The sequence below is a fragment of the Brassica napus genome, chromosome C6, assembly GCF_020379485.1.
Source record: "Brassica napus cultivar Da-Ae chromosome C6, Da-Ae, whole genome shotgun sequence".
NCBI lineage: Eukaryota > Viridiplantae > Streptophyta > Magnoliopsida > Brassicales > Brassicaceae > Brassica > Brassica napus.
Window position 1 is genome coordinate 47,162,142 of NC_063449.1, and position 19,458 is coordinate 47,181,599.

A 19,458-nucleotide genomic window follows, 5' to 3' on the forward strand; every position below is an offset into this window, starting at 1 on the left:
TCATAAAACGAAATCACCAGTGTCGATATCGTCATAATCAATATCTAAGTCATCAAGATCCATGCTACTTCCAACTGCACCACCACTGCTTCCACCTGAGCCACCAGCACCGGACAGTCCAGAACCTCCAGTGATCTGTTTCCGAGCTTCATGGATGATCCACACTATCTCTTCCTCTGTCTGAGACGGCTGATCGTTCATCCTCAATGATCTTTCGGACATCTCCACCGGCAAATTCTTGAGAAACTAATAATGATTCTTGATCTCCTCCATTGTTATCCTCTGCTCTCACAATTACACATCAATCAATGTTACTAAAAAGAAAATAAAATGAGATCGTGACATTGAACACAGTAACATGTTTACCTTCTCAGGGTTAGCGATGAATATCCGAGAGAGAAGATGTTTGCATTCATCTGAAACGTAGTCAGGAACAGAGTAGTGAGCCCTCAGAATCCGACCAATGGTTTTACGGAAGTCTTTAGGGTCACAAGGATCTTCAAAAGGGTAAGCACCAACGAGCATTACATACAATGTGACTCCACAAGACCAAACATCAGCGACTTTGCCGTCATACTCTCTTGTGGAAAGCACTTCAGGTGCAATGTAAGCAGGTGTTCCGACCGTTGTCTTTGGTTGCGAGTGAAGAACTCCTGATTTTGAGTATCCAAAATCACATATCTTTACACGTGGCGCTGCACTTCCATCCAAGAGTGTGTTCTCTAGCTTTAGATCTCTATGGCAAATTTGCTTATAAAAAAAACAAAAGTTTTAGTTTCATTGCAAAAAAAAAGAAGACAAAGCAAGATTGTGACAGTAACTGAAGTGATTTTCTTACAAGACTATGACAGTAACTAGCTCCTGAGATCAGTTGCTGAAAGAAAAACCTTGCCTGAAAAAAAACATAACATTATCTAAAATAATGTTTTAATTATTAAATTTATGATAATATAATACTATGATAGGGACCTCGTCTTCACTGAATCTTCCGGAGCTGCCGATTCTTTCAAAGAGTTCTCCTCCGGCGGCGTATTCCATTACTATAGCCAAATGTGTTGCCGTCAATAATACCTATTTTTCATATATAAAGATGTAATTTATGGAGAATTAATATTAGATTAATCAACAAAAGAAAAGAACTCATTGCTGTTGTGTATACCTCCTTGAATCTTATTATATTGGGATGGTTGAGTGACCTATGGTTCATGATCTCTCTTTGTACATGTTCATCAATCTTCATAACACACAAGACAGAAAAACTTAATATTATTATTAAAGCATACTCCTATGAACTAGTCACATATTCGAGTGTGGGACGAGAGTAAAAGGAGAGAAAGACCTTTTGACCTCTCTCAATGAACTTACCAGCGAAAAGCTCTTTTGAAAACTTGTCACGGACCAGCTTCGCTACTCCGAAGTTACCAGACCTTATATCCTTCACTATATCATACCTCTCCATACTCTGCACACACAGCTTATCTGTTCTTGTTCAGAAGACGGAAGAACCAATTAAAAAGGAGAAATACTTAAACAGCAAGGAACTAACATTTGGAGGTACGTTCAACGGAAATTTAGGAAGTGTGATGTAATAACATTGCAAAGCGTCTAGCATTTTTTTTCTTGATTTGATCTTCTTGGGAATCTGCTTCTGACTTCGTTTTGTATGTTTATGTGACTAAGGATCGATGGAGAACTTGACACGTGAAAAATGTGGTGGTATTTAGATTCCAACTATTATTTTTTCTCCGAAAGAAAAATGTTATATCTATTCTATTAAAGTTAAATTCATAGTAAAATTTTAACAAGTAGATCAAGCCTATGTATTATTTTATTTTTTTTTGAATTATCAACCCTATGTATTACTTGTAACGTGCAACGCATTCCTTGCGAGAGACTTGAGAAACACTAACAAAGTATTATGTCTCATGAGCAAGACGCGACTACCGTTTAAGTTTTAACCATGCCGAGTTGTCAAGCATGCTTTCTTCCAAGGCATGAAATATAAACTATCACATAAAACTCTATATTCGATTGGCTAGAAGCATTGTTCCATAAAAGAACTATTAAAGTTGAAACAACTTAAGGAAGAGAAGTAAGCTACGAAAGAACATAACCATGCATGGTTCATGGATAAGTATTGGATGACTATATAATAAACAAAACTGTGAAGGACAACACAAATCTTATTCTATTTTAGGAAACTCACTCACAAAAGAGCTGTCGAGTAAACCGTAACTAGTATTAATAGAATAGATTTGGGTGAGGCATCCAAACACCATTGACTTGAATTCGATTACAGGTTCAAAATATCATCACAACTAGCAAATAAATTATTTCAAGAAAGTCTCGTGGAAATCGCTTATGTAGTAGTGTATCAAAATTTATAGATTTATAGAAGTACTAGTCATGAAATACTATGCAAACTAAATTAAAAATGTGAAAAGATGAGTTGGACAAGAAAGAGTCCTCCACCCCCCCCCCCGACATGCTGACAACACATGTGTTCCTCCTATGAGCTGTCTCCATTTTTTGCTAACCCAACTTGCTCCATTATTGTATCATTTCTATCAACCTCATAACCCACAATATTACAGTGGTTCCATAGGGTGGAGGGAAATAATTCATATATTAATATACAATTTTTATTACTACTGAATATCGAAAACGGGTACACGGAATCGGAATCGTATGAAAGCGTATAAGCGAGATTTAAAAAAAAATTAGGAAGCGGATACGTGTTGGAAACGTGTATCCAAATATATATATATGTATAACATAAAATTAGTTTATAAAAATTTTGACTAAAAATATATGATTCAAATAAAAGAACCACTTATTCATTTTGATAATTTTTCCACTTAGTTGACTTCATATTTTAATTATAAAAATACTAACAGATTAAGCTTATAAAAATATATTTGAATATAGTTATGCAATATCTCTCAAAAAAATTATTATGAACAAAGATAATTTATAGTATTATTTTGATATTCCATATTTTGTATTCTCTTTGTTTTAATACTATTAATTTTTGATTTTATATAAAATAAAATATAATTTTATATTTATTCATGATACTAAGTTTTTAAAATGGAAGCGTGATTCCTAAATGGAACTTCCAACGTGTGTTTCATAGAGGTATTTTTGGAATCGTATTGGAAGCGAGATTCCAAAAGCTTCCACAATCTTCCGATTCTGATTCGAAAAGCGGACGTCTAAAAAAGCTTCTGGGCTACCTGGCTGAATACTGATATACAATTTTAGAAAATAATTATTTATAATCAAAATGTAATTTATTAAAATATATTAAAATATTATTTGTAAACATAGGAAATACAAGTTTTTTTTTTTGTATTTTTTTCGGTAAAAAAGAAATGAGGTAGAGAATTCAAACAAAGCCTTTTAAAAAGCAGGGACCTCCCGCATTAGAGCAGAAACGAATCCAACGGCCCACATTCAATCTCGGCTCCAGGTTTCACTCTCGTCCTCTAAAAACGCATTTATCGCGTTTCCCCTCATTAAACACACACAGACTCATTCATTGATCCTCTCGGCGATAAACATCAGATCTCAGATCTCCGAAAGAGAAAAGAAATGGCGGTTTCCGCGCGTGAGGAGTACGTGTACATGGCCAAGCTCGCGGAGCAAGCCGAGCGCTACGAGGAGATGGTGGAGTTCATGGAGAAAGTCTCCGCGGCCGTCGACGGCGACGAGCTCACCGTCGAGGAGCGAAACCTCCTCTCCGTGGCGTACAAGAACGTGATCGGCGCCCGGCGCGCCTCGTGGCGAATCATCTCCTCGATCGAGCAGAAGGAGGAGAGCCGCGGCAACGACGACCACGTCAAGGCGATCCGAGACTACAGGGGGAAGATCGAGACGGAGCTCTCGGGGATCTGCGACGGGATCCTCAAGCTGCTTGACGATAGGCTCGTCCCCGCCGCTGGTTCCGGTGATTCGAAGGTGTTTTACCTGAAGATGAAGGGGGATTACCATAGGTACTTGGCGGAGTTTAAGACTGGTCAGGAGAGGAAAGACGCCGCTGAGAATACTCTCTCTGCTTACAAGGCTGCTCAGGTAAATCTCAGATCTAAGCTGTGATTTGTTGATTAGATTTGTTGATTATAAATAACCGAACTGTTCCTATATTTCTATATATCCGAAATAACGAAAAAAAAAACTGAATCGAAAAACGAATGTGTAAGCCTTGTGTAGAGTAATTGGCTTGAACAAGATTTTTTTGAGCTGCTATTCTTGGATTTATAGCTATGTATAAATAGCCGAACGGTTCCTATATCTCTATATCATAAAGAACTTAATAAAATGTATAAGAGTATTCTCAAAATGAATTTGTGTAGAGTAATTAGCATGAACAAAACTGAACCGAAAACAAAATGTATAGGTCTTGTGTAGATTAATTGGCTTGAACAAGGTTTTTGAGTTTGCTTTGGTTTCAGATCTAAGCTGAGATTCTTGGATTTATAGCTATGTATAAATAACCGAACGGTTCTTATATCTCTATATAAAAAAAAAAAATTAGAATCGAAAACTGAATGTATAGTAATTGGCATGAACAAGATCTTTGAGGTTGCCTGTGCTTCAGATCTAAGCTGCGATTCATGATCATGCATCTAAATATCTGAACAGTTCATATATCTCTATATCCAAAAAAAAAAAAAAAATAATAATAATCAAACAAAATCGAATGTCTAGGTCTAGTACAGTAATTGGTGTGAACAAAGATCTTTGAGCTTGCCTTGGTTTTGACTTTTTGAGAAATTTGTTTTGTTATATGTTGTGATGACTTTCTTTACAGGATATTGCAAATGCAGAGCTAGCTCCAACTCACCCGATCCGTCTCGGTCTGGCGTTGAACTTCTCTGTGTTCTACTACGAGATCCTTAACTCTCCTGATCGTGCCTGCAGCCTCGCCAAACAGGTATTTGACTTCTCCAGAATCAACACTAGCCTTTGCTCATCTAAACACTTTTGTAAATATGTGATTTTTAAACTGTGTTTCTTTCTTGGCGTTGATGTGTTGTTATCATCAAATCAAGGCTTTTGATGAAGCGATAGCAGAGTTGGACACTCTAGGTGAAGAGTCGTACAAAGACAGCACCTTGATCATGCAGCTTCTCCGTGACAACCTCACTCTCTGGACATCCGACATGCAGGTATGTTCTCTTCTATATACTCCTTTCAATATTTCTTTCTATTATTTTTTGGGGTAACTAATTTCTATATTTGGTGGATGACACTATTAGGATGATGATGCTGGGGAGGAGATCAAGGAAGCATCAGCTCCAAAGCCGACTGAGGAACAGTAGTAACAATCTTTTTGATTGAACTGCTAAGTTTCTAGGGGTTTGTTTCGTCTATATGTTTCCTTAAGATGTCGTTCGTTCGCTTGCCAAATTAGCTTTATCTCCAAAAGGCTTTTTTTTATTCATTCATCATATTTCTGGCGGGTCGAACCATCAATCATCTTTTTATCTCTTTGCTTGATTTTTTTTTTCTTTTTTTGTTCTGTCTTTCTTTTTTTTTGTTTGTGTTTATCCATTTCAATGTCCGCTATAAACCTGCTTTGTGTTGTCTTATCAATTTGAAGATCATAAAGGCTTGCTGTCTCTCTAATCTTGTGCGTATGTCGTTTTCAAGTTAAAAATGTGGCTAATTTATTATTGGACCGTCTAAAGCGTATTACTTTATGAATTATCTAATTTGATCATGTGAAAGCAACTTTCAAAATGACTATTTATGTACACACTCGTTAGTGTGCAATAATAAAGAGGAACTCTCGTACAAGTCAGAGTTGAAGTTTCAACGGAAATTTAAAGCTTATCGGCGCAAAATAAAAAATTCAACCAAAGGAACAGTGAAGTGATTGGTATATCATAGCTATCCAGTACAGTTTTTGTACCAACGAACGAATCAATGAACACATTAACTATTCGATCTGTATAGAGAATCAGAAAACAAGAAGTGTATGCAGTGCAATTTGATCTAAATAAGAAGATATATGATTTGCAAAAGTGTATTCCTTTCTTTTTCCTAATCTTTGTTTCTTCTAACATGAACAAACATGGGAATAAAAGAAAGTAAAAAAAAAAACATGATTTAAAAGTAATTAGAGTTTTTTTTTTCAAAAAAAAAAAGGAAAACAATTCATCCACCACTAATGATGTACAAAAAGAACAAAGTGAATCATCTCGACGCGCGCTCAAACGACGCCGTTTTTCATAATCTTCTGATCAGTGACTCTTCTTCTATTTAGGGCTAGGAAGCGGCACCGTCGTCGGCGACGCCGGAAACCCTAACTGACCTGACGTCGGCGATAAAAGCAAGCTCGGCGAGAGCAATCCGTACGGCGATTTAGGCGAACTTAAACACCCCAACGATTGCGGCGGAGCTTGCGAGACTGTTCCCGGAGGAGGACGACCGCTGTTTACCGGCGGCGGAGCGTTTTCCTGCTGCTGCTGGTACCAACGAGGCGACACCAAAGGAGCTAACGGCGATAAGCCAGAGAACTCTCTCCGATTCGACTCCACCGCGAACATCGAGTTCTGAAGGTACCGCATGTACGACGACACCGGCGATTCCGCCGCCGCGTGGACCGGAGGAAGCGGCGGGAGAGGAGAGAGCGGCGCCGTATGTCTAGGGGCGACGAATCCGCCGCTCCAGCTAGGAGGAGGGACGAGCGCGGCGTTGTTTAGCGAGGGAGGAGGGCGGTTGATAACGTGCGCCAGCGGAGGAGGGCGGATCCTGTGGAGACGCGAGCTCTGCTGCGCCTTGGGGTGGTGAACCGGCTGCTGCGGCGGGGAGGAGATCCGCTCGTGAGCCGGCGAGCCGGTGAGTTTCTGGACCACGTCTCTGAAGTCGTTTTTGTTGATGTTGTATACAGGTGGCTGGTGCTGGTGGAGATTGCCGTGATTAATCTGCTGTTGCGGCGGCGGATGAGGAAACTGGTGATCAGTTTCTTGATTCACGGCGGCGGAGATGGAAGAGGAGGAGGAGGAGGTTGTTGTTGGTTTTGATATCTTATGAGAAAGCTTGTTGAGTTGTCTTAGGTGATGATTGTCTCTGTTGTTCACGGAGGCTGAGTCGCCGGAGGAGTTACAGCTCTTATCCATCATCATATACAACAACAACAACAACAAAAACAGAATCCTTCTCTCTAATTATAAGCTTCTTTTGGTTTTCGTTTTTGTTATTTCTCTGCCAGATTTGGTAGAGAGATAATGGAGAAGACGAAGCTGATGAAAATGTTTTTTTCTTTTTTCTTTAATACTTACTTTTATAAAAGAAAAACAAATTGGTTTATAAAAGCATATGATATTAGGCTATACGACTCTTAACGCTCTAATTGGATTTTTCTAGAATAAGATGAAAAGGAAATCATTTGTCTGTATGTATCTATGGATTATTCTCTTTTAAAATGTTTAATGTCTGTGTTATATGAATGAACATGTACCTACAAATATTCTATTCTAGTCCAATTGTAATTTGTTTAACTTTTTGTTTAAATAAATCAAGCATTTAACTACATTATATAAATCCATACAAAAATTGGAAAATTAATCTAGTAATGAATAATTTTACTAGGAAAAAAAACTATATTTAAAAAAACAAAAATATTTCAATGTATGGGGCCAATGGGAAATATATGAAATAATATAATGCAAGTGTTAACGGGTCGGGTTATTCAACGCCCATTTTGGTCAAAAGACTCTAAAGTATTTACCGAAAACGACATTCGTACAGCCTTTAATCATGAGTTTTATCCCCTACTTCACACCCCACCGGAATTCTCTCATCCAAGTCAGCAAGAGACTTATCCAACGGCTGATTAGCACGAGAAAGACAGCTATCACGTGACTTTTAGCCCTTTTGTCTTTTTCAAATTTGCCTCTCAAAGTATTTGTGGTTACCCTGTTAATGTCTGTCTGATTAGTACTTTAGCAGTAGCGAGTAATTAGCATATAGCCGGGATAAAATTGGGTTCTATATCCGATCAGCAGTTATCGAGATTGGTTTGGCGAAATGTCATTTTTGGGGGACAAGTATGTTTGAAATATTCCTAAATTTTTTTTGTTCTGTTAAACTAAAATAAATGTTTTGGAACAAAAAAAAATTGTTTGAAATATTCTTGCACAGGAAAGCCTGTATTTGTTATCTTACGCAGGAAGTATAAACTGAAACGTATCAATCAATAAATTAAAATATTGTTAATTAGAAACGTTATATCGAAAACATTAGGTTTTCCAAGTTTTTCACGAATAGTTACACCTATTTGGCTATTTCAGTAATTACTATGCGGAGTTTTTTATATTTCCGAGGAGTTTGGTACAAGAGCACATTCATCTTTTACATTTTTGCTTTTTGTTTTGTTTTACTAATTACATAGCCGTAAATAGTAATGCATGGATGTATATTGTTTCACCCGATCAGTCCCTTTGATTATTATTTTTCCTGCTGATCAATTTGAAATTATTATTGTGTGCTAATATGAATGAAGAAATTTAAAACTATTTTTTGTTTTGGTTTATTTGTTGAATAAAGCTTTTGTGCACTATTTCAAAGTGGATATCGTAGAACAAAAAAAAAGGTAATTGGATAAAGGCAAACACATAAATGTGGGGGCTCATTAGTATATAATTAAAAGCATCATAGTACAAGTCCCCATGTAAACAAACGTAGTAACGTACTCTCTTCTCCTGCTCCGTGGCCTCATCTTTCTTTTTTCTTCTTTTTGTACTCTTTGTTTGACAATATATTTGCCTTCAATGACATTAACGTAAAAAATGGTTTTATTTATTATTTTCCGAAACGAGAATTGGTTTGAACTTCAAATTATAATGATAGTGACGCGACGAATGCAATATTACGTTTTTTTTCTTTTTTGTGGTAGTGGTCGACAAGATTCACCGTTTGTTTGAACCAGAAGGATTCTTGTTATTTATAGCCGCAACGAACAACAAAGCCTTATAATTTGGGTCATGAGTTGTCACAAGCCCAAAACCAAAAGGCTAACCTAAACTTGACGTGCTCAGCCCAGCTATCAAATTTTCTTGAATGGCAAGAAACCATTATTCTTTGTTGGAAAGAGACAAACGTGAGGTGGAATCAATCCACAAACCAAATGTGAAATTTGGAAGATTCAGACACCATACTCCTTCCTAAGTTTAAGGGCTAAGGCAAAGAGCTCGTCAGGGTTAGGGATGGAGTTAACCACGCTTTCTCTCTGCAAACACCTCTTGGCTGAAGCCATCAGTGTTGGACACTCTGATTCGATGCTGAAGTTAGCGCACTTCTCAAATGGTTCGAACCAGCTGTAATAACCAGTCATGGCAATATCTACGAATCCAAAGTTATCTCCACCAAAGTAGGGTTTATCTCCAAGCTCAGCTTCAAGGATCTTGAGTGCTTCGATAAAGTCTTTTTTGGCCGTCTCTTGTACCTCGCCTGTTGTACTCCATATCTTGTCAGCTGGCTCGTACACCTGCATCATTCAGTTACCAAAGAGTTTAACCAATGCCGGTTCAACGTTTTTAAAAGCTATAAGCAAAATTATAACAACATTTTTTATGTTTTTATCTAATATCGTATATATATATATATTTATAATATAAATCATATTAAAATTTAATCTCCAATGATTGGTGAATATTTATAAATTTATTGAACTGTATAGTAATGTTAGCCAATGTTATCATTTAAAAAAAAACAATTTGACTATATTCAAATATAGTTTTACTAAAATTAATCGTTAATATGAAATTTCAAAATAATTATTATATAATATATGTTTATTGTTATAAATTTCATAAACAATACTAAAATTATTGTATATTAGTATATCGAGAAAATTGTAAATTCTATTTACATATTAACAACAAAAATAATTTAAATATAAAATGAAAATGAAAATATACACCTTAACCTAATTAACATTGAAACTATGATGAGTCTACAAGTAACACGTCCTACGGATTTTTGTACCTTGGTATCAATGAAATCGATCCAGAACCTGGCTTGGGCTCTCTGGTATGGATCAGAAGGGAAGATAGAGTTTTTACCGGACCAGACCTCGTCTATGTACTGAACCACGTTCATTGATTCACAGACCGGTTTACCATTATGGATCAGAACTGGAATCTTCTTGTGAACCGGATTCATCTGGAGAAGCAAGGGACTCTTGTCTCTCAGATTCTCTTCTCTACACTCAAACTTGACTCCTTTCTCTCTCAGAGCGATCCTAGCTCTCATACCAAATGGGCTCGCCCAGTAATCTAGAAGGATCACTTCATCGGCCATTGTTGCCAAGTCTTGTATGATCAAAAACTTAGAAAATGCTTTGTGACCATTTCACATCATTTTATATTCTTCTTCTTCGATATGTTTTCAAGCTATTCGCTGTTGTAGAGATAATGTTTTTTTTTTATTTTCAAATATTGGTATTGAATCCAACGAGAATTGAAATTTTATAATAGGTTTAGAAAATGCTTACGCCACTGCTCACGTCATTTTACTTATGAATCAAGGATCTTCAAGATCTCAAAGAAGTCAAACGTTGAAGCTTAAGATTAAAAGAAGCAAACAAAGCATCTGAGTTTTAAAACAACACTCCACTTTTACAGAACATGGTCTGCATTATTAGAAACACACAACAAAACAAAAGAGCTGAAACACAACAGAGATACGATCTTGTCTTACTCGATCCTATATAGCTTCTTAAGCTGTAAAATGAATCCACCAATTCTCTCAGGATCAGGCAAGGATGTAGCTACGCTCTCCCTCTCCATACACCTCTTGCCCCAATCCATCAGAATAGAACACTCTGGTTCGATGCTGAAGTTACCAAACTTCTGGTACGCTGGAAACCAACTGTAGAATCCAATCAGGACAATGTCTAAAAACCCGAATGAATTGCCACCAAAGTAAGGTTTATCTCCAAGCTCAGATTGAAGAGTCTTTAGTATGTCAATGAACTCCTTTTTGGCTTCTTCTAGCTCCTCACCCTTTGTTGCCCAAGTCTTTCTCCCACAAACATACAACTGTTACTTGAAACACAAGTAACATCCTATGAGTTACAAGCAAAAAACCCTAGAATCTAACAAATAAAAACTTTTCAAAATATTTATTTCGTTTAATATCCATTAATTGTTCTTAGAATTCAAAATTTTCTGGATTTGGAAAAGATTGTTGTTACCTTCTTGTCAATGAAGTCAGCCCAAAACAAGGCTTGAGCTCTCTGGTAAGGATCTTTAGGAAGTAAAGGGTTCTTGTCGGACCAGATCTCGTCTATGTACTGGACCTGTATGACAGATTCACAGACTGGTTTACCATTGTGGATGAGAACCGGTATCTTCTTGTAGATAGGATTCATCTCAAGAAGCAAGGCACTCTTGTTGTGGATCAGATCTTCTTCTCTGTGTTCATACTTCACTTCTTTCTCCTTCAACGCAATCATAGTCCTCATCCCAAACATGCTCGGCCAGAAGTTCAGAAGGATCACCTCTTCAGCCATCTTTGAGATCTGTGAAGCTTCCTAGTCTCTATTTCTCTTTTGTCAAATGTGTGGTGAAGGGGTAGGAGGAGTTAGGTTGGTTACAAGGGTAGCATGTATTATTCAAACTTTATTAAACCTTAAATGGTTTAAAAAAATAAATTGATTTGCTTTTTTCGCATGTTCTCTATCCATTTTTTGTACTTTAAAAATAATGGACATTTTGTTGATATAGATGATATTGTTGACAGCTTACCTAATTTCTATTTTATATAATTTGTTTCATTAGTTTATAGCTAGTAACTTTATAATATATCGTATATTAATACTGTAGTGGTGCATTCAGACTACATGGAACATGGGGCAGGTTACAAAACATTACAGTGTTATAAGAATTGAGATCAAACATCTAATTCAACAGAAACAAATCATCTTACTTTAGAGACTCTCTGCTTTATTAGGAACAAGAAAACACAACACACACAAGAGAGCTAAGCAGAACAGAAAATGCAATTAAATAGATTTCTATCTTACTCGAGCCCAAATAGCTTCTTAAGATGTAAAACGTATCCAATAACTCTCTCTGGATCAGGCAAAGAATTAGCTACACTGTCTCTCTGCATGCACCTTTTACCCCAAGCCATCAGTTTCGAACACTCTGATTCCATGCTATAGTTACCAAACTTCTCGTATGCAGGAAACCAACAAAAGAATCCAATCAGGACAATGTCTACAAACCCGAATTTATCACCACCAAAGTAAGGTTTATCTCCAAGCTCAGATTGAAGAATCTTGAGTAGTTCAAGAAACTCCTTATTAGCTGCTTCTAGCTCCTCACCTTTCGTTGTCCAAACCCTCCTCCCACAAACACACACCTGTTCCGTATAACGCAAGTAACATTACACTCTCACATATACGAGTTACAAGCAAGACCCTAGAAGCAGTGTTCTGAAACCCAATCCGGACACTGAACCGGAAAACTTACCGAATCACCGGATTACTGGGTTGACCGCGGGCGAACCGGGTTAATAAATTAATTAATTATACTGTATAATAATATATTAGCTATTGAAAATATAAAAAAAAGTTTTATGTTTAAAAAACATTGAAAAAAATACTTAACTTTAGTTTTTTATTTTTATTTTCATCTCACATACAAAATATCAAAAAAAAATTAGACTATCTAACAATTTCGTAATAAGTTAAGAATTATGACATATAATGAAAATATATCAAGACTTAAGACAATAAGTATTTAAATCCAAAATAAGCCAAAAGTAAAACATAAAATTTTAATAAATTATCAGTAACAAAAATAAACTAATGCCAAATCACATCAACTAGTTTTATTAATAGACTCATAATCCACATGATTATATGATATTTTTATTTTTGAAAAACTTAACATCTTGATTAGAATACAAAACAGTTTCTAATAATGTAACTGAAAAATTCAACAGGTAGCCGGTTCCAGATTTTAACGATTTTTGTAGGTTTATGGAGTTTTTAAATAATGATTTTTTTCTAAAATCTAAACCGGATTACATACCGGATCACCGGATTTGCCGGTTCTTAGAAGGCTAGATGATTTGTTAATTACCTTCTTTTTTGTTGGTTAAAGAATATATATTTTGCGGTACAAATATATTAATATTAGCTTTTGATTATAAACTAATTATAACTAAAATAATCTACTTATAACTAATATTTTAGATATGTTAATTACCTTCTTCTCGATGAAATCAGCCCAGAATAAAGCTTGAGCTCTCTGGTATGGATCTTTAGGGAGGAATGGGTTCTTTTCGGGCCAGATCTCGTCGATGTACTGAACTTGTACGATAGATTCGCAGACTGGTTTACCGTTGTGGATGAGAACCGGGATTTTCTTGTGAACCGGATTCATCTCAAGAAGCAAGCGAGTTTTGTTGTTGATCACATCCTCTTCTTCTCTATACTCGTACTTGACTCCTTTCTCTTCCAAAGCAATCGTCGTTCTCATTCCGAATATACTTGGCCAGAAGTTGAGAAGAATTACTTCATCCGCCATTGTTGTGACTTGTGATCCGTGAAGCTCAAAGAGACGGTGGTTTTTGTTTTATTTCTTCACATTAGTTGTCTCGTATATCTTATATATTAAACAGATTTCTCATGTATGATTTTTTAATTTGGGCCATCATTTAAAATTTTTATTAAATATATTTTATTAAGACTAATAATAAATAAAATCTTTAAAATATTTTAATCATAATATCTTTTGATATCTTTTCATTTTAAATATAAATATATTTATTTTAAAATTATAACAAATCTGTTTTAAAATATTTTTACAAGATCTTCATTTTCGAAATTATATTTAAATATTTTCACTAATTTTGTAATTAGTTTAAAATATTATTATACATTAATATATTCAGTTATCATTTATAAAATGAAAAATAAAAAAATCTATAATATTTTATTTATTATATAATCATAATCAATCATACTAAAATAAAATTATTATATTGAGCTAAACATAATAAAATTGAATTAAATTTATATATTTTATTTTCGTAGTTATAAAATATTTATATTCAAAAATAAAATCTAATATGTTGGTAAGATGAGTTAACATTAGCAAACTATACAATATATGTATAAAAATTAACATGTATTTCTTTAAAGTTAATAATATAAAATCTTTGTAACTACTTTAATCATAATATATTTTCATTTTAAATATAATATATATTTATATATTATATTTTAAAAATTTTAATAAATCTGTGTAAAAATATTTTAACAATAACTTAATGTATTTTAAGTTATCGTTTAAAAATGAAAATAAATAAATTAAATCCTATTTTATCAATTTATAGTCATGATCATGTTAAAATACAATTATTATACTAAAATAAATATGATAAAATTATATTCAATTGATAAATTTATAAATTTTATTTTCATAAATATAAACTATTTATTTAAAAATATAATATGATGATAGAACGGCTTAAAATTAACAAACTATATAATACATATCTAAAAATTAACATATCTTAGACTTTTGTATATACAATAATATATTATCTAAAATGTATAAGCATAAAAATATTGGTAAAAAAAATTCAGTTTTGAAAGACAGATCAGAATTTAGCATAAATTAAATACAAAATAATTTTTAAATATATTTTCTCATGAATATATTAATTTGCTTAATAACTAAATGCAAATACAATAAGATAAATATATAATAAGAAGTGACAAATAGATACGGTTTAAACAATTGATTAATTATAACATGTAAACTATAAAATTATTGTATTTGAAATAGTTATATATTTGATACGGTTTAAACAATTGATTAATTATAACATGTAAACTATAAAATTATTGTATTTGAAATAGTTATATAAATATTTAAGTATATGATTAACGTTAAAAATATATACCACTTACGTTCTAAAACAATAATTTATGTATAGAAAAGTGAAAACAAACACCCGCACGGTTGCGCGGATCAAAATCTAGTTATCCAATTTAATACTGCTAGTGGCGTATTAAGATATATTTGTGCCATGTGATAGTGTCTCGTTTTGATATGGAGCTGGTAAGTAAAAATCATATACATATTTACAGAAGGTTTGACCAAAAAAAAAAGTTTGACCAAAAAAAAAACACATATTTACAGAATAGTTTAAACGTATCATATGAAAAAGAAAATGCAGACTGATAAATGATTTTTTAAAAAGTTTTGGTGATGGATCAAATTTTTATTTTTATTCACAATTTTTTCATTCATTGTAACTATAAAAAGATACTTAGATAATCATTACTAATTGTTTTCACAGAAGTTTTCTTTATTTTAAAATATGAGAGAGCAAGAAGAGGGAACTGGGAATAAAACTCAAAGCTTCACAAAAAAAAAGTAAAATAAGTAAAATATTAATAATAATATTAATATCATTTCTAAAGATTCACACGTTTTTTTTTACCATTGCTGAGGTTCTTAATTAGTTTTCACTCAAAGCCTCAAAGTGAGGGAACTGGGAAGAAAACTCTCATAAACCCACTATCTTTCTTGGGTCAGTTCCATGCGTCATCACCCTTTGCATCTTTTATGTTAGAATCAACATATAAGAGTTTTTAGATAGTGCTTAAATTGTCATCCCAAGAGTAGTTGAGAACCCAACAAATTCTATAATTTAAGAAAAAAGAAAAAGATTCATTCTTAGGTTGGGCCACTCTAGCTACTTGCATGATTGAAACATGGCCACCTACTACAATAACCGGTCTATGATATCATTCTATATGCGTTTGGTAGACTAAAAGACAATTTCTATCTGCTGGATGAAACAGACAATGGTTTTTTGGTGAGTACGTAGTGACAAAGGGCTCTTGTTGTTCCACAGCCCGGTTTACCGTTGTAACTCCAACTGTCTTGGGATTCAAGATATCTATGCAGAAGATGGCGGATCCTGAAGGTAAGTAATCAAAAACAGAGTGAGAAAACAGAGCATGATATTGTAATGTTCAGGTGAGTATGCTAGTGCGGCTAGAGACTGCCTCTGGTTCTGGAACTATCATGGTTTGTCACTGAACCTTTCTTCTTGGTCCATTAACAATTTGAGAGTTGAAACGTCACAAAGCTCTTGTTGCAGTCACTATCTTCATGGGCTACTTCCAGCGTTGAAGAGGTTGGTTCAACAGGATCCGGGATCAGATTTTTTTAGCTCTATGTTAGCTCCATGGCACGTTATAATTACTCGCTCATGAATCAAGAAGCTTCAACGTTCAGTTTTTTCTTTAATAGGTTTACAAGGACAGGAATGTGGTTGCTCAGCTTTTGAGAAGAGCTGAGAGAGCTGGGTTTAAAGCAATCGCTCTCACTGTTGATAACACGAAGGCTTGATCGCAGAGAATCTGATATTCAGAATAGGTTTTTTTTACTTGACTTTGAAGAATTTTGAAGGTCTTGACCTAGGCAAGATGGATATGGTATTAACTAACATCAATCTTTGATAATTATATGTAATTTTCAAATGATTTGGAACTTTCCTAAACATTATAATGATGTATTATTCAGGCAAATGACTCAGGTCTTGCATCCTACGTAGCTGGACAAATAGATCGTACCTTGAGCTGGAAGCAAATTGATCGTATTCAGGCAAATGGCTCAGGACTTTCCTAAACATTAAAAAACAAAAAATTTGCTGTGATTGATCTCTTTGTGATACATGATAATAGGATGTGAAATGGCTTCAGACAATCACAAACCTGCCACTTCTGATGAAAGGTGTGCTCACAGCTGAGGACGGTGAGCAAAAGCCTAAGCTCAATAACATACAGCTATCTTCATTTCTTCACTAGTTTCATGTGCGTGTTAACTAGATTACGTCCCGTAGCTCTTGAAGAGGTTAATCTGTAACTTAAAAGTCAACATCTCTTCCGTCTTAATTTTTGAAGTTTGTAACCATAGTTCAACTCTCAATGCTATGGTTCTCAGGTTGTTAAAGCAGCTTAGGGGAAGTTTGTTAATGTTAGTTAAGTCTCATCATTTGTAATGGTGAACTTTATTTTTATGTTTTCTTACATTCTGTCTTCTTCAATTAGAAAAGACAAAATCATTCCTGCATTGAGGAAACTGTTCCTCTTGATTTATTATTATTTTTTTTTTTGAAAAAAGGACATCTTGATTTATTAGTCTATGGATACAAATTTCACAACGACAAATACAAGAAAATCATGTTCCCTTACCTACTCAGCGCTATTGCGAATAGTAAGTATTTGACATGGAAAACACATTTTGCGCCATTGATTTTACTGGAAAATATATCCGATCATAACGTTAACCAAAAAAATAACAAATTATCAAAAAAAAAAAAAAAAATTAAGTCCTACTTCAAAAATTTCATGCCCAACCTATAAAACTTACAACGTAGTTAAATATAAGTCTATATTTGTAATTATAATATTTCCTGAACACATTTGAAACAACTTTTCTGAATAGTATCGTGATTGGCGTTTAATAAGTTGATACAAATATTCATCTATAAATTTATATACATATATCACAAGATCCACCTCTTTGCTAGAGTATTATTTATTTTATTTTATTTTAAAATAGAATATCTTATCAAAACTAAGAAACTCAATTCGATCATAGTATTATTATGATAATGTAATAGCTGCAAGCAAGTTTTCTTAGTTAAAAAGAAACAAACGTCAGAAAAAGATACATAGGCGTCAGACCAAAACGCGTTTAGAACCCCCAACAAACTTGGAACAAACCACACCTGCCCTTTCAAGACTCCTACGGCCAAACTAAGCTTTGTTTTTTTTTTTTTTTTGATAAGTATGTGAATTTCATTAAGCAAATAATGATACATGAGATACAAATGACTTTGAATAACCAAAACCTATGTATCTAAGATAGCTAACAAGCAAGGGTCTGTGGAAGCCCCAAAAAAAGATAAAAAGACATCCAGAGATATGAAGGTTCGATATTCCCTAAAGACAATCGAAGCTTAGCTAAAATGATTTCAGAACAACAGTAACGTTCTAGTAGTACGACGCTGAATCTTGAAGCTGGAACCTGCAGCAAGAGCATCACACATAAGAGTAAATCAACCGGAGAACAAGCCTAGGATCCGAGGCTTGTCCCGAAGGCGACTTCGAAAGGACATTTAGGCGAAGCAGGGTTGACTAGGTCCTGGTCCGGCCAACATCCGATGAAGTCTACTCCAGACGTCGAAACAACTCCAGAGGCCAACACTGAGGTTCCCTCAGAACCCTTTTCTCATAGTGAGGGGCCAGTAGATGAAGCGCAGAGGGTCGCAGGTGGAAGCAAGCAGAGGTTGTTTTGGCTCTTGACTCCGGTCCCTTCGCACGAGCAAACCACTCAAAGATAACCAGCTTCAAACACGGAAAAGGCAGGGTACAGCGACTGTCAAACCTCCTTCTAGAACTTGAAGAGCAGAGGAGCAAAGGGCTCCCAAATCAGACGACATAGGAGAGCCGCCATGCTTTGTTGATGAGAAAATCTGACTGGAAAGAAGTCCCCAACGAGAGCCTCAACTCGTCTTTGCATCTCAGATCAATAGATCTGGATGGGGAAGTTCTGACTGAGCACCAGACTGAAAGAAAATCCGGAGACAAGAGAAGGTATCGACAAGCTAGAAAAACAGAGGCAGCGACGCTCTGCGAATCCAGCGAGGTACCTCGTAGGTGGAACTGACCCAGAACCGACCAGATCTTGAACCAGATCGAGCTTCAAAACGGAGCTTTCTGCAAGCAAACGACCTACCTCAGCCTCGCCAACACTCCAGAGAAGGTGAGCACACACCCAACTTCCGATTAGAATCGTTAGATCCGGCCGCTATCTAACGAGAATCCAGAGACGATGAAGCAAAGAGGACGGGGAGAGACGCTTGGCTACAGAGTAGGAGGCGAGCAGAAAGTAGAGAGAAGAGGGGGTGGCGACCGACGACTGAGCAGGCGTCGTCGGTCACCGAATCTAGAAACAGATGAGGCGGCGGCTAGGAAAAGTAGGGTTTGGAGGAAGAGAGATTAGAGAGAATCTTTTTGTAACGTCCCTCTAAACTGAGGGTTTGGCAACTGATATTTAATTAAACTAAGCTTTGTTTCTTTCTGCTTCAAACGTCTATCTCCTAATATGTATAGCTAACTATCTTACATGTAACACTAACAAACAAGTTTAGCTAAATTTGGGTAGCCAAATATACACTTATTAGCAAAAGTGTGTGTGTGCGCTTTTCCGAAAATATTGGACTTCACACCGATCATGTTTGATAATGTGAATAATTCAATTATAAATACATATAATTATTTCATGAAGAAGAAAAAAGGGTGAGAAGTAACCTGGATTAAAAAAAAAAAAAAAAAAGTAACCTGGATTGCTTGCGTTGCCTTCGATATCTGGCGACACGTATTATGTATACTATCATAACATGATA

General features: G+C 35.1%; 5 protein-coding genes and 1 pseudogene across 5 annotated transcripts; 1 reads left to right on the forward strand and 5 right to left on the reverse strand.

Annotated features, from left to right (window-relative positions):
• On the reverse strand, window positions 1-2,135 carry LOC106354561 (annotated as a pseudogene).
• A 1,302-nt stretch (window positions 2,136-3,437) lies between these two features.
• Window positions 3,438-5,631, forward strand: LOC106354559 (14-3-3-like protein GF14 omega). The gene is made up of 4 exons (XM_013794527.2): window positions 3,438-4,074; window positions 4,814-4,936; window positions 5,055-5,171; window positions 5,262-5,631. The coding sequence occupies exons 1-4, from the start codon at window positions 3,595-3,597 to the stop codon at window positions 5,322-5,324; spliced, it is 783 nt and encodes a 260-aa protein (XP_013649981.1). The 5' UTR covers window positions 3,438-3,594; the 3' UTR covers window positions 5,325-5,631.
• Window positions 5,632-6,001: 370 nt separating this feature from the next.
• On the reverse strand, window positions 6,002-7,475 carry LOC106354558 (VQ motif-containing protein 9-like). Its single transcript, XM_013794525.3, has one exon. The coding sequence runs from the start codon at window positions 7,131-7,133 to the stop codon at window positions 6,264-6,266; it is 870 nt and encodes a 289-aa protein (XP_013649979.1). The 5' UTR covers window positions 7,134-7,475; the 3' UTR covers window positions 6,002-6,263.
• Window positions 7,476-8,956: 1,481 nt separating this feature from the next.
• Window positions 8,957-10,498, reverse strand: LOC106357328 (glutathione S-transferase U22-like). The gene is made up of 2 exons (XM_013797008.3): window positions 9,997-10,498; window positions 8,957-9,496 (listed from the first exon to the last, which is right to left on the reverse strand). Exons 1-2 carry the CDS (start codon window positions 10,309-10,311, stop codon window positions 9,155-9,157), a joined length of 657 nt encoding a protein of 218 aa, XP_013652462.1. The 5' UTR covers window positions 10,312-10,498; the 3' UTR covers window positions 8,957-9,154.
• Window positions 10,499-10,557: 59 nt separating this feature from the next.
• Window positions 10,558-11,616, reverse strand: LOC106357381 (glutathione S-transferase U21). The gene is made up of 2 exons (XM_013797056.3): window positions 11,207-11,616; window positions 10,558-11,051 (listed from the first exon to the last, which is right to left on the reverse strand). The coding sequence occupies exons 1-2, from the start codon at window positions 11,522-11,524 to the stop codon at window positions 10,707-10,709; spliced, it is 663 nt and encodes a 220-aa protein (XP_013652510.2). The 5' UTR covers window positions 11,525-11,616; the 3' UTR covers window positions 10,558-10,706.
• A 235-nt stretch (window positions 11,617-11,851) lies between these two features.
• Window positions 11,852-13,624, reverse strand: LOC106357326 (glutathione S-transferase U21). Its single transcript, XM_013797006.3, has 2 exons — window positions 13,230-13,624; window positions 11,852-12,378 (listed from the first exon to the last, which is right to left on the reverse strand). The coding sequence occupies exons 1-2, from the start codon at window positions 13,548-13,550 to the stop codon at window positions 12,034-12,036; spliced, it is 666 nt and encodes a 221-aa protein (XP_013652460.1). The 5' UTR covers window positions 13,551-13,624; the 3' UTR covers window positions 11,852-12,033.
• Window positions 13,625-19,458: the final 5,834 nt, after the last annotated feature.